Here is a 14,496-nt window from a genome sequence, read left to right on the forward strand (position 1 = left end):
CCTGACCCTTCCATCTCTGTTCTCGTGTCCACCTTCAAAGCACAGGGTTACCCCAATGCCTGGGGAATTTTTGTGGGTATAAATTAGGGTTTATGTTTGCACAGCAGACATTTCACTGATTGGCACTTTCTCCTCAGCCCACTCATCTCAGCTTGAATCATTCGTGGTTCTTCATGCACATAAGCTCCATACATATATTCGTGGTTTTCTACAAGGCTCAGGAAGTGAGATTACTAAGTGAACTGGGCATAGGAAACATTCGAAAGGGAACAGCCATGCAGGTTGCCTCTGAGAATGCCAACTTGAACCCGAACACTGTGCTGCTATTAAAGGATGTCTCTGGTCTCCCTGATTATATCTCTGGTCTCCCCTTGAATTTCAGAAAAAGCTCTTCAGAGTTTACTGGAATCTCTGACATGTCCTCCCTACACACCGACCCAGCACCTGGAGCGGGAGCAGGCCCTGGCAAAGGAATTTGCAGAAATCTTACATTTTACCCTTCGATTTGATGAGCTGAAGGTCAGGCCACATGTGCTGTGGAAGTTGAACTGGGTAGCACTGCTTTAAGGCTCTTCTGCTAAGGCTGTAGGGCCCGGGTGGGATGGAATACTTTCCCCGGGGAAGCTTATAACGGTGAATATTTGCATTCCACATGGTGCAGTCAGAGTTGGCTAATAGGGTGACTTGCATGTGGAAATACGAAATCTGTCAAGTGAGTGCAGAGAAACCCCATACAAGTGTCTTTTTTTCCTCACTGGGCAAATGTGCTTTCCCAGAAATACAGCCCATAGTAAGAACAGGACATATTTCAGAACACTGGAGTTATAGCCTCTTATTTTTTTTTAAGATTTATTTTATTTATTATGTAAACAGTGTTCTTTCTGCAAGTTTGCCATACGCCAGAAGAGGGCACCAGATCTCATTCCAGATGGTTGTGAGCCACCATGTGGTTGCTGGGAATTGAACTCCGGACCTCTGGAAAAGCAGACAGTGCTCTTAACCTCTGAGCCATCTCTCCAGCCCCCAGCCTCTTATTTTTAATGGTTGCTCCAGCTCTTGAATGACAAAGAGAAGTCCTGCCATATTTACAAACACTCATGTCTGGGCCCCCTATGTTGCCCCGTCACCTGTTTCTGGAAGGTGACCTTCTTTCTTCTCTCCCGAATTTCAGATGAGGAACCCAGCTATTCAGAATGACTTCAGTTACTACAGAAGAACAATAAGTCGCAACCGTATCAACAACATGCATGTGAGTCCCTGCGTCTCCCCGGCTGGGGCCGCCCTGTCTCCCCGGCTGCTTTGACTTCTGCATCAGGCAGGGCCCAGAGAGAAGGCAGCGTGCTTGTCTGGAACTTGGGTTTGGAGATAACGACTTTCTTTTTATAACTGTCTCTTCTCTTACTTTCATCAGCTAGACATTGAGAATGAAGTGAATAACGAGATGGCCAATCGGATGTCCCTCTTCTATGCAGAAGCCACGCCGATGCTGAAGACACTTAGCAACGCCACGATGCACTTCGTCTCAGAGGTAAGCGCCGTCGTCGAGCGGCACAGAGTGCCCTTTCTTCACCGCGCATGCGTGCCTGCATGCTGCTAGGAGGACTAACATGTGTTTGTGTCTCTCCCCTCAGAATAAAACCCTGCCCATAGAGAATACCACAGACTGCCTCAGTACGATGACCAGCGTCTGCAAGGTCATGCTGGAGACACCGTAAGTGAAACCAGAGGTGTGGGCATGGCTAAGCTTCCACCCAACTGGGACCTGTTGAGAGGTGTTGATAGTGGCTTGTCCTCTTTCAGATGTCACGTTAAAGTTTCCATGTACGGTATTTGCTTCAGTTTCTGTAGAAACTCAGGGTGGTCTGTGTCCATGTTATATCCATTTCACAACTGAAATAGCTGAGGCTCTGATGGGTTGATTGGCTTCACAATGTTTTTACAGCTTTGTCAGATGCTATAAGAAAGTGGTTCTCATCCTTTCTAGTACGGCAACACTTTGATACAGTTCCTCATGTTGTGGTGACCCCCAACCTTGAAATTATTTTCGTTGCTACTTCATAACTACAGTTTTGCTGCTGTAATGAACTATGATGTCAGTATCTGATATGCAGGACATCTGATATGCTGTCCCTGTGAAAGGGTTGGATGACCCCCTAGAGGGGTCGTGACCCACAGCTTGAGAATTACCACCGTAAGCCATGCAAAGAAACAGAGAGGTGGTCTAGATGTGTGGGTATTATTATCGTCAGTCTACTGTAGAGATCTGAGAGATTTAGAACCAAGTGTAGCCATGGCGAGACCACTACAAAAGTAATCCCCCCAAAACTCTCTTCACCCTCTGTTTCTTTGTTAATAAACTGGTTGCTAGATACTTAAGATGAAGGCTGATTGGGGTCATTCAGGATGAAAGACACAGCTGCAGGGGAAGGTTGGGGATGTTTAGTCTGCACTGCTCACTGTGACTATGAATGAATGACCCGGCCTCTCTGGACCTTCCTTGTATTCTGTCTCCAGTAACGTTCCCATAATACCATCCGCTCCGTAGGGTGTTTAGGAGCCTGAAAGTGTCACAAGCACCTTACAGCAGCTGACTGTCTTCAAACATAAAGTGATTTTTTTTACCCTTTTATGTGTTTGTATGTATGTATGTGTGTGATGTTCGTGTGTGTGTATTCATACTCATATGCATGAGGGTGCACATGTTTGCAGATGCAGATATGTGCGTGTGTGCCTCTCTCCTCCCTCCCCCTTCTCTGTGTTTGTGTGTGTGTGTGTGTGTGTGTGTGTGTGTGTGTGTGTGTGTAAGCCAGAGGTTGACTGTGGGTGTCTTCCTTGATTGCTCTCTGACATGTATATTGAGGCAGGGTCTGTTATTTGAATCCAGATTTTGCTGATAGGACTAGGCTGGGTAGTCAGCTTGCTGCAGGCATGCTCTGTTGCTGCCTCCCAAGAGCTGGGATTGCAGGTGGGCAGCTGTCTTAGATTTACTATTGCTGCAATGAAACATTATAATCAAAAGTTAAGTTGGGGAGGAAAGGGTTTACTGGTCTTATACTTCCACATTTTAGTCCATTATTGAAGGCAGTCAGGACAGGAACTCAAGCAGGGAGTGAACCTGGAGGCAGGAGCTGATGCAGAGGCCATGAAGGGGTGCTGCTTACTGGTTTGCTCCCCGTGTCTTGCTCAGCCTGCTTTCTTACAGAACCCAGGACCACTAGCTCAGGGATGGCACCACCCACAATGGCCTGGGCCCTCCCCCATCAATCACTAATTAAGAAAATGCCCTACAGGCTTTCATGTAGCCATATCTTATGGAGGCATTTTGTCAGTTGATGTTTTCTCTTCTCCAGTGATTCTAGCTTCTGTCAAGTTGACATAAAACTAGCCAGCACAACCACCTGGCATATATGTAGGCACCAGGGATCCAAACTCAGTTTCTCTCTTTTGTGTAGCAAATGCTTTACTCCAGTGAGCCATCTCCCCTGCCCCATAAAAGGGTATTAATTTTAAATCTTTCCTTCATATCAAAGTTAAGATTTATTTCAAGACAGAAATAGTAATTGTCTGCATTGTGGGGCCAACTCATAATGCAATTGATGCTAAAAACGTCTCTAGCATTGGCCTAAATTATTGCAATCATCAGGGCCCCTATCAAGGTAAGTGAGCAAAATTTCACCTCCACAAATAACTCCCAGGTACATAATTTCCTTGAGCTATCTACCAATCCGAGTTCATCCACAGCCTGTGTCTTAACAAAGGAGGTGGCTCCAGCTGGAGACAAGAAAACCGCAGTGTAGAAATGAGCCTGATTCTTTTTCCCTGTAATGAAGCCATTATTCTCTATAATCTTGAACAGCCAGAGGGGCCGGCTATAAAATATTCAAGATTGATGGGCAGGGGTTGATGTACATGGTGAGCTAGCTGCTGAAGGGAAGCAGAAAAGGGAATTTACCACCCTCTCATTTACCATATTTTTGCACTGAATTGCTAGTTGGATAGATTCAAGGAAAATTATCATCTTGGGTCTTTTCAAGAGCATATTAACCTGGTTGTTGCAGGTCCTGGATGAGTTCTATGGAGGGTGTGGGGTGGGGGTAGAGGAGTAGCCAGTTGTGGATCTTAGAATGCATGTGTTTGAACAAGGAAGTGATGCCATGGCTGTGTCTTCTCTTTTAGGGAATACAGGAGCAGGTTTACAAGTGAGGAGACACTCATGTTCTGCATGAGGGTGATGGTGGGGGTCATCATCCTCTATGACCACGTGCACCCCGTGGGAGCTTTCTGCAAGACATCCAAGATTGATGTAAGAATATTCATGTAATGCACTTTCCACATAAATGCCCATGAATGTCGTCAGGTAGACCTTGCTTCTCTTCCTCTGGCCTCCATCTATCACTGAGCAAGACCTCTCCAAGATGTAGGTCTTGGTGATGCATGGCAGGTTTCTTCCTAGCAAGTAATCCACTCCTTCTCACATGGTGCTGGGATGTTGATTCCCCCAGGCCTTAGTGGAGCTGAGCAGAGATGTTCCACCTCCACCTTCACGCCACCTTTCATCCATCCCAGCCTCCCTGTCCATGCACCCTCTGCACCTTCTGTGTGTTACAATATAAATAGAGTTGGGAGCATCTGGGTTACAAGGCACAATGGCCAGAGACCAAATGACCTTCCAACTTCTTCTCTTATCACACCTCACCTGCTGCCCCACCAACCAACCTGTCTGTTCTTACTGCGATATCCAAGAGTCTCTCCATCACCTCCCCCTCTGTGGGTAGATTTCTTCCAAACACTATTTAGCTGTAGTTTACCCAGGATCACATTTCCTGTGCCCCGCAGAAATAAAGCTTTCCTTCTCCTCTGGTCCTCTCATCATTTACCAATTTGCCTTTTCTAACATTCCCACAAACTCCAGGTTTTTAAGTGTGTAAGGACAATGATCAAAGCACCTAATGTCCTGGGACCTGGGATACTGTGCCTGATACCCACTAGAGGCCCCCACAGAGCATCTATTCAGTGAATAAGTGTGAGCTAAAGAAAGAAGGATGCATATGCAGAGACCTTTGGGAGCACGTGATGTCTGCAGTCACTTTCCTGCTGACTGTAGAATAAACGGCTGCTGCCGTCAGCCAGCATTGGCCTGTAACACCGTATTAGTTACTTTTTCTATTGCTGTGATTAACTACTCTGAAGGAAGCGACTTAAGGAAGAGTTTGCTTTGGCTCATAGTCTGAGGGCACAGTCCATCATGGTGGGAAGTCATGGCAACAGGAACTTAAGACAGCCTGGGACAATGCATTCACATTTAGGAAGCGGAGAGAAGTATGGCTACTTGTGTTTTGATGGGCACGTGAGCCTAACAAATTAGAACCCTGTGTACTATTTTGCAATATATTTCATTTACGTAAGAATATATTATGAAGACCTTGCAATACATTTCTTGTATTCATTGTGGAGGTTTAAGGGTTTGGCACTATAGATCGAGTGTAAATAACTATTAAAAAAACCCTCTAAATATCATGTGACTATGAATTCAGTTTAGTGCCTGGTATACCTATGGCGTTTTGGTTTACCAAAGCCAGCTGTTAACTTGCCACAGAGTCAACAACTAAGAGTGTGCTGGGAAAAATGAGCCCTTTGTACCCTTAACCTTTTCTTTGTGATTTTTCACATGTGTGTGTTCACGTATGTTTGTGGGTTGGAATACCCATGCACACACCTGCAGAGGCCAGGGAAAGATTGTAGGATTCCTGTGTTATTACTCTTCCCATCGTTCCTTGGAGATAGGGTCTCTCACTGAACCTCAAGCTTGTGGATTTGGCTAGGCTGGCTGGCCTGTCAGTTTCTGGGATCTACCTATCTTCACCCAAACGTTCAGGGGTTATAGGCACATGCAACCAGGAATGACATTTGTACTTGGCTGTTGAGGATCTAAATTCAAGTCCTTGGGTTTGTACAGCAAGTTTTCTTACCCACTGACCCATCTACCCAGTGCCTGTCACCCTACTTTATAAAAAGCTTGGCTTTCTATGCCACTTACTGAGTCTGTTAAGTTCCCAAATGGGGAATGTGTTGGTTTTCCTGAACATTCTTCAAGTCTGTTTATTAGTTCAGATTAAGAAAGGCCAGTTCATGTTGAACTGGGCATGTGCCTCTAAGAAGGTTTTAGGCTTCCTAAGCACCAGACCTATCTGAGGTGGGTCCGTTCTTCCAGATACGACTCTGCATCTAAAGCAGCAGTTATAGGTACTTGGTGATGAGTCCCTAAGACGTTAGGATCAACTGTGAGGAAACATGTTTTTTTGTGAGGCTCTGGAAGAGGTACTGGGTATACACACAAGGGTGAGGTCTGGTTTGCAAAGAAGACATGTGGAGAGCTCTAGAAACCAGTTGAGGGAGAGAAGATTCTGCTTAGAGGCAACAGCATAGGAGGTGGGGTTTGAGGTAGTCCATCAAGGGTTTTTTCAGATGGATAGAGGGAAGAAGGAAGGGTCAGAATAATTACCAAGACTCAGGGAAAAATGAGCTGTTTAGGGACCAGGTGGCAATCTTGGTGCCAGGAAAGATGTGTGGGGATGAACTGGTGTTCTCAAGTGATTTCCACACCCTCTTAGGAGGTGGCCCCATAAAGAATCATACCTTCACCCTGTCCCCAGCCAAGACTTGGCCCATAATTCCACACAACACTTGTTATGGAGACATGAAACATGGCCAGTCCCCAACCAAAGGGTCTCCTTCCCTCATGAACCCTATTTTAGATATGGTCCCATCTTCTCATCCAGTATCCAAGCTAGAAGAACCCCATAGCTGTTACCCCTCATATCCTAGGAATTGTTTGCGTCCCTCTTCCTCATCCTCATAGGTTATCATGGATTGAGCATCCCTCACCCCCTGTGTTTCAGCTCCCTGCTACTCCCACCCCTCACATCCTAAGGGATTTTCACTCATCCTCCTCTTCCTGTCTTCGCCTCCTTCTAGTTCTTTTCTATCCTCACTATATTTATCCAGTGCTTAACACCTGCCAAGGGTATTTTCTACAAGGAAAAGCCTCCAAGTTCCGACTGGGTTGTTAAACCCACACTGGCTCTGGCCCTGAATGCGTTGCTGACAGTTTCTTGTTATTCACACCCACGGTTTTAATCATCCTGAAATAGAACTGGAGACTCTTCAAGAGTACCCACTGCCCGTCCACCTCCTCCTGCATCTCTGCTCTCACTGCCTCTTGGGATGTCATCACGGGAACACCCACCACACCATGATATTGATCTACCTGTCTCTCTCCTCCCGCTGCGCCCCCATCTCTAATGGGAGAGCGACAAAATTCTCTGCATCTCTGGGCCTGGTGCCATCACAAACCTAGAGTGGCACATAACTGGCATATTTTTTAAGATTTATTTTACATAAACAATCACAGTTTCTCCTCCTTCCTCTCCTGCCCCTCTTCTTCCTCCCTCCCCCCATCCACTCCTCAGAAAGGGTAAGGCCTCCCATGGGAGTTAACAACCCATGGCATATCAAGTTGAGACAGGACCAAGCTCCTCCCCCCTGCATCAAGGCTGAGCGAGGCATCCCACCGTAGGGAATAGGTTCCAAAAAGCCAGCTCGTGTGCCAGGGACAGATCCTGGTCTCATTGCTAGGGGCCCCACAAGCAGACCAAGCTACACAGCTGCCACCCACATGCAGAGGGCCTAGGTCGGTCCCATGCAGGCTCCCTAGCTGTTGGTCTAGAGTCTGTGAACTCCCACGAGCTCAGGTCAGCTGTCTCTGTGGGTTTCCCTGTCATCATCTTGGCCCCACCTTGCTAACATAGTCCCTCCTCTTTCTCTCGGACTGGACTCCAGGAGCTCGGCCCAGTGCTTGGCTGTGGCTCTCTGCATCTGCTCCCATCACACAGCTGGTATACTTGTAGCCTCTCTCCAAAGCTGTATCTTTGATAGACATATGTACTTGACCATGACACATTGATGTGTGACCTCCAAATGTTTCTCAGTCTTGGGTCTATCAAGCTGTTACCACAAAACTTTTGCGTATTAGATGTGTGCCCACAAGAAATGTTGAGAAGTTACCACTCTGCAAGTTGCTGTTGTTATAATCAAACTCATCAGATGTCCACATACTGCATGAATGTCTAAGATTAGAATAAGTGATTGACTTTTTATAGAAAGATCTTTGCTTTTCCAAAGGATAAGTAAAACACTCCAGGATATGCATAAAATAACATGATCTATGTAAATTTTAATTTTCATGACAGAATTAGATAACTTTAATTCCAAGGCCTCAGAAAACTTCGAAAGTTGTACAAGTTCATGCAAATACCAAGCAGCATGAATAAAAACTAGGCATTTGACCTCTGTAAGGTTCACATCCTTTACAGATGCCCTTTACCAGTCTTCTCAGAGATGGTTAAGACACAGACCTGCACTTCTAGGAGTTACTGGTCTAGTGAGGGAGAGAAACTATTGACTTGAGGAGGGCTGCCCATCCAGACTTATCTAGTAAATACAAAGCTGTATTGGGGTCACAAATAAGTGGTAGCGACTGTCTATGGTATGGAGAGTGAGATGAAAAGAGCCTTCCTGGGGCTCAGTCTGCATAGTGTTTACTTTGAAAGCACTAGGAATTAGTTTATCTCCAGAAGCCACTTTTTTAAAAAGAAAGCATATGTACTTGGTGTGTTTGCATTCCCAGCCTTGGGGGAGTGGAGAGGGTCAGACGCTGTCTCGTCAGCCAGCCTAGCCTACTTAACAAGCTCCAGGCCAAAGAGACCCGGTCTCAAAAATTAAGTGGGCATTACCTCAGGAATAACAGCTAAACTTGTCCTATGGCCTCCACATGTATGTAGCACACATATACTGGTACACACACACAACACACACACACACACACACACACACACACACACACACACACACACACGTTGCCTAGTGCTGGTGAAACTTAAGACTTTACCAAATATGAAGGGTGTGCCAGTCAACAGCTGAAAGAGGAGAAGCATTCTTAACAGACAAAACATTGAATTATTGAGTGTGTCAAGCACTTGGTGAATCTCAACCGAGAACCAAGGAGAGTGATTTCTGTTCCTGGTCTGGGCTTCAGAATACAAGGCAAGATGTTTATCCCCAAAGTAAGTCAAATAGACAGTTGTGGTATAGGATGAAAATCCATAGAGATTGCAATCATACAGTCATCTAAAACTCTTGAGAAACCCAGAGGCACGATGCACCGTCCTGAGAGGGCAGCAAAGTTTATTCATGATTTCCACGCGCTGCTGCCGCATAGAGTTCTTAGTATCGACAGATGCCACTATGGACAGGTTTACTAGAATATTAACAAGATGCTGTACTTCCTTCTTCCAGATGAAAGGCTGCATAAAGGTGTTGAAGGAACAGGCCCCGGACAGTGTGGAAGGGCTGCTGAACGCTCTCAGGTAAGCCTGTCTGTGGGGCGGGTTAACCGTGCCGCTTCCCTTTCAGACCATTGCAAATTGGGATGTGGTTGGGGGCTAAAAGCCTGAGCACCAGGTCTTAGCCCTTCACTTGTTTTCATGCCATCATCTTCCTAACAATGCTGGGAGGGCAGCCTCATTTGTATCATTCGCTTTTTATAGATGGGAGAAATGAGGAAAGTTATGTTTTTGGGTTTTGAGACAGTAGTCCTGGCCATGCTGGAACTCAGGAATCCCCCTGTCTCTGCCTCCTGGGTATTGGGATTAAAGGTATGAACCACCAGACCCGTACCTGACTATGTGAGCTCAAATAACTTTTCCATGTCACACTGTAAAGGGCCAAGTTAGGACCTATACCTGGGTCTGGGTGGCCCCACCGGGCTTAGCCCCGACTCTTGACCGTGATGCTCTGTGAATAGTGGAGTTTCCTGGGAGGGAGAGACTCCAGGGCTCACGTCTGTCTTCACCAACGGATCCCAACCCTGGCTGCATGGGAGGAAGACGAGGGGAGTTTTCAGTCACTGAGGTCGCAGGCCGAGTAAATGAAATCACTGGCCTGGAAGCTCGAGCATCCCTCTTGCGTTTGCTTGCTTGTTTGTTTGTTTTGGTTTGCTTGGTCCAAACTCCCCAAGTGGCTTCCACATGCAGCTGCCAGAACCGAGGACCTGTTGCTCACTGCTGGATGCCAGAATATTTAGCCAGCTGTAGCGTGTCCCTACTCCTTAGGCATCTCCTCTTTCCCCAAGGATACATCATTCGCTTAGTCCGCTTCAGGGAGGAGATGGTTATTTTTGGCTGTGCTGCATCCGAAGGAATTCTGCTGAACCGCACAAACCATCCCAAGACAGAATTTTAATCTGGAAGACTTAAGGGCCTTGCTGTCTCAGCCTTTCATTTCCTTCAGTCCCGTGCAATGTACTACATGCAGAAAACATGGATGAGTCGAAGAGAAATGAGGCAGCACTCGTTTCTACATGCAGTGCTCTAGCTCTCCCAGTCCCAATATCGAGTGCAGCCATTGCAACCCATCGACCCAAGACTGATCTGTTATTCTCCTGCAGTAGAAAAAGAAACCAGCAGTCTCAAGACACTAAAGTTGCTGCTTTTCTGAGTGACCAACCCTTCATCTTTAGAAAATATATGAGTCCTTACCATAAGAGCTTCCTGAATCCTAGATTTTCCCCCAAGGGAGACGGTAGTAAGCATACCAGGCTGGCATTCTATATTCATTAAGAATACTTCAACTTCTGAATTTCTGGAACTTTCCAGCTTCATTCTAGCTGCCGAAACACGTTGGAGATCAGGACATCGTGTAGAGCCATGATTTCCCATCCCGGTGTGGAAATGTGTGTTTCCTGGAGACACACGATGAAGTGGGAAGAGTGTAGGCTTTCATGGCAGCCAGACTTAGGCTCAAGTCAAAAGTCACAGATTGGTCCTGAGTCAAAACCATCTGCTGTGTGATTCAGAGTGAACCGGGGAGGTTCTTTGGCCCTCAGCCTTCTCACCTGTGAAATCCAGTCACTCACCACTTTTAAGAAGTTCTTTGTGGCCCGGAGTGCCTAACAAATGATCAAAGTTTTGTTAGAGGTCAATTTTTTTACAAATCTTTACACTCCAGACTGAGCCAGGAGATGCTTCAGATTACAGCTTCTATTGTGTGCCTGCATTTGTGCCCCCTGGTGGTGGCAATGGGGATAAGCACAGTCCCTACCGTAGACAGTCATCAACTAAATGTTTTTTTAGGATTCCTTAGTTAGAATGCCATAACTCAGTAGGGTTAGCCTCAGTGGACATGACGTTGAACTAAGTGCTGTGAAATTCACCTCCTTGAAAATGAGATCAGTTATGTCTCCTCTTTGTAATCATTTGATGAGGTTAAAAAAAAGAGAGAGAGTTTAATACTCACAACACAAGAAAAAGCAAGTATCATAGCTGCCTGCCTGAGCTTGGCATTGTGGGGTGTGTCTATAATCTCAGCAATAGGGAGGCTGAGACAGGAGGATTGCCATGAGTTTGAGGACAACCTGGATTACAGAATCAGCACAATGTCAGTGTGGACTACAGAGCAAAGCAAAGTCAAATGAAAAATAAACTTTCAGGGCTGGAGAGATGAGTCAGCGCTTAAGAGCACTGGCTGCTCTCCCAGATGGACCTGAGTTCAATTCCCAGCACCCACATGGCAGCTTCCAGCTGTCTGTAACTCCACTTCCAGGGGATCTGACACCAATGGACATAAAATAAAGGTTAAATAAATTATTTTTTAAAAAAACTTGCAGAGACTTTATGGAATGAACACCAAAACATGGCTCTCTGTCTAAAGAAGTGAGCCTATGGTTTTTATTTACAAATTTCAATTGGATAAGCCCTGACATTCAACTCTCTTTCCCCGTTCAGGTTCACTACAAAGCACTTGAATGATGAATCGACTTCCAAACAGATTCGAGCAATGCTTCAGTAGAGCCCTGCTCCCAGAAGAGGATCTGTGTGCTGACCTCAGAAGATGTATATGTTTACATAATTTAATACAGATTGATGTTAATACTTGTGTATTTACATAACCATTTCCTTCTTGTCACTGAAATATATGGACCTTAATTTGTATCCTGACTGACTCAACCCAGCAGAGCATAAATTGTCTTGAGAGCCTTACCTTTGACGTCTGAAACGGAAATCCTTTCTTCCAAGGGCCACATTTGGAAACTTCGATCTTGGCTGCTGGAGTCTTGTAATGACACCTGTAACAAATCCGAAATTCTGAATAGTTTGTGGTATTGTTTTAATTCTAGATGTGTTCTCTCTCTGGGAGGATAGTTTATAGAAACACAAAGTACTTGATTTCCTGTGTTGGCTCAGATACAAGAAACACACACAACTGTTGCCCTGACAGAGATAGAGAGAGAGGGAGAAGAATCCAAGATAAGAAAAATGCATGTGAAGAGCGGAGCACAAGTTCTGAGTTCAGCACGCCGCCGCCCCCCCCCTTCCACCTGCAAACCTCGCGTGCGTGCAGCCTTTCTGTATGCACGTGTTTTATTAATCCAAAACATTCTCCTTCTGTCTCAATTCATGTCCCTTTCACTCCCTTTTAGGTTTTGCTAGAGGAAAATTGCCTGTCTTTTAATCCCCCAACGGGGAGGCAGTGGGATAGATAGAGGGATTCTTGCAGGGGGATTGAGGGAAGTGGCTATCTTAAGAGTATTTGAGAGAGAGTTCGCATAAGGACAGTCATATCTGTGTCAACCCTCTGCCTGCGGGGACAGATAAATGGAACTCTGGTTGTAAATAAGACCACTCACCTCCCAGGTGAGTCTGCAGAGTTCTGGGTACACCACCCTTCTTGATAAGGGAGTCCCCTCCCTCTATCAAAACGGCCTGTCGGTGTCAGAACTGAGAACTAAGGCACTTTGTTATTTACCAGCAAACCGGAGGAATTTAGAGAGAGGAGACGTACGTTTTCTGATTACCTGGCGTCATCCTCCGCGGGTCTGAGGACTTTGGCAGACTCGCTTTTAGTCTGCTCTTCCTCATGTGTAAAGTAGACAGTGTTGGGGCTGGAGAGATGGCTCAGTGGTTAAGAGTACTTGTTGCTGTTGCAGAGGATCCAGATTCGATTCCCAGCACCCACATGGTGGCTCACAACTCTCGATTACTCCAGTTCTGGGGCATCCGATGCCCTCTTCTGATCTCTGTGGGCACCACACATGCACATAGTGCGCTTCTAAACATGCAGGAAAAATATACACATATTATACACATAAAAGAAAATAAATGAAGCTTTTAAAAATCTAAAACAGTTCTAAGAGTCATGGAGGGCTAATACAAGCCCCTCCACCAACCTTCCTTCACTCATAAATTCCAATGAGTATCCTTATGATTATCAATATCACCAGGCCTGTAGTCTTTCTGCCTGTAAGTCAAAGCTAAGTTAGGATGGAACCTTGGAAACACATTCTGACCTCTAATGGAAAGATGTGGGCACACAAGATGACTCCTACATAGAACTAGATCCCTGGGTGTTCCCACCTGAGTCTATACTCTTCCTTCTTCACCATGTGGCCTGTGAATATATCCAAGTGTGTGGACCCTTGTAGAGAAATCTTGAGGCTAACCTCTGTTGTTACTTGCATATCTCCAATGAAAGGAGAGAATTGTCCAGACAGCTGATGAATGATAACCCTGGAAGTCAGGTCTAGGATGATCAGAGTATGGTATTATTCGGTTTGTAACATTCCAAGAGAAGAGCTGTGAAATACTAACACTTCTAGGCTAGGGTGGCCATCCAGCATTCCATTGAGTCCTCCAAGAAAGGGGATACTTGGTTTGTTTCAACAAAGAAATGCAAACAAATGGGGGAACTGGTTCCCTAGTCTATATGTCAGTGTAGTCAATGGAGAGGGGAACTCCCTGTCCCTTGGCGCTTTACCAGCAGAGTAAGTACAGCCACTTGACTGATGTGGGTCTTCTCACCAGAACAGAATCATGCTCGTTGGCTTCCGTGACCTTGTCAAATTTAGGAATTCCAAGATCCAGAGGAAGCCATACAATGTGATCGTGTGGGATGAGTCATTCTCCCATGTTCAGCTTTAGGGATGTTCCATTTGACAGGCAGCGCTCAGTTGGGCACCTCTCAATCCTCCAAGGGCGGAGTTGCACACTACTAATGAGCATGCGTCTATTTGCCCTTTCCTCAGGAGAGGAGGTTGAGATTTGAAAGAAGAAAGGACTGCCCAGTTTCTCTTGGGTTCTTACCCAAGCCACGTATCTACACCATAGCTGCCTCTCAGCTGGCTACATAAGATAACATTAGGGATCACCTGTCAGATTACACACATGCACACATGCGCACGCGCGCACGCACATACACGCATGCGCACACACACACACACACACGCATGCACGCGCACACACACACACACATGCACACGCGCGCATGCGCACACGCATGCGCGCACACACACACAGAGGACATTTGTAACTTTTAGTTAGACTTTCTAGTCAATGGGACCAAATGTGTGTACGGGTGCTGTCAGTCTGCTTCAGTTTAACCAGT

At 46.0% G+C, this 14,496-nt stretch overlaps 1 protein-coding gene across 1 annotated transcript in view; it reads left to right on the forward strand.

Annotated features, from left to right (window-relative positions):
* Cyria (CYFIP related Rac1 interactor A) overlaps positions 1-13,176 on the forward strand; it is a 67,974-nt gene extending 54,798 nt beyond the window's left edge. Inside the window, exons 5-11 of the mRNA XM_059248369.1 lie at positions 383-519; positions 1,172-1,249; positions 1,412-1,528; positions 1,632-1,711; positions 4,177-4,303; positions 9,355-9,425; positions 11,841-13,176. Coding sequence (XP_059104352.1) covers positions 383-519; positions 1,172-1,249; positions 1,412-1,528; positions 1,632-1,711; positions 4,177-4,303; positions 9,355-9,425; positions 11,841-11,904 — 674 coding nt within the window. The 3' untranslated portion in view covers positions 11,905-13,176. The remainder of the gene's footprint in view (positions 1-382; positions 520-1,171; positions 1,250-1,411; positions 1,529-1,631; positions 1,712-4,176; positions 4,304-9,354; positions 9,426-11,840) is intronic.
* Positions 13,177-14,496: the final 1,320 nt, after the last annotated feature.

This window comes from Peromyscus eremicus, chromosome 22 (genome assembly GCF_949786415.1).
Source record: "Peromyscus eremicus chromosome 22, PerEre_H2_v1, whole genome shotgun sequence".
NCBI lineage: Eukaryota > Metazoa > Chordata > Mammalia > Rodentia > Cricetidae > Peromyscus > Peromyscus eremicus.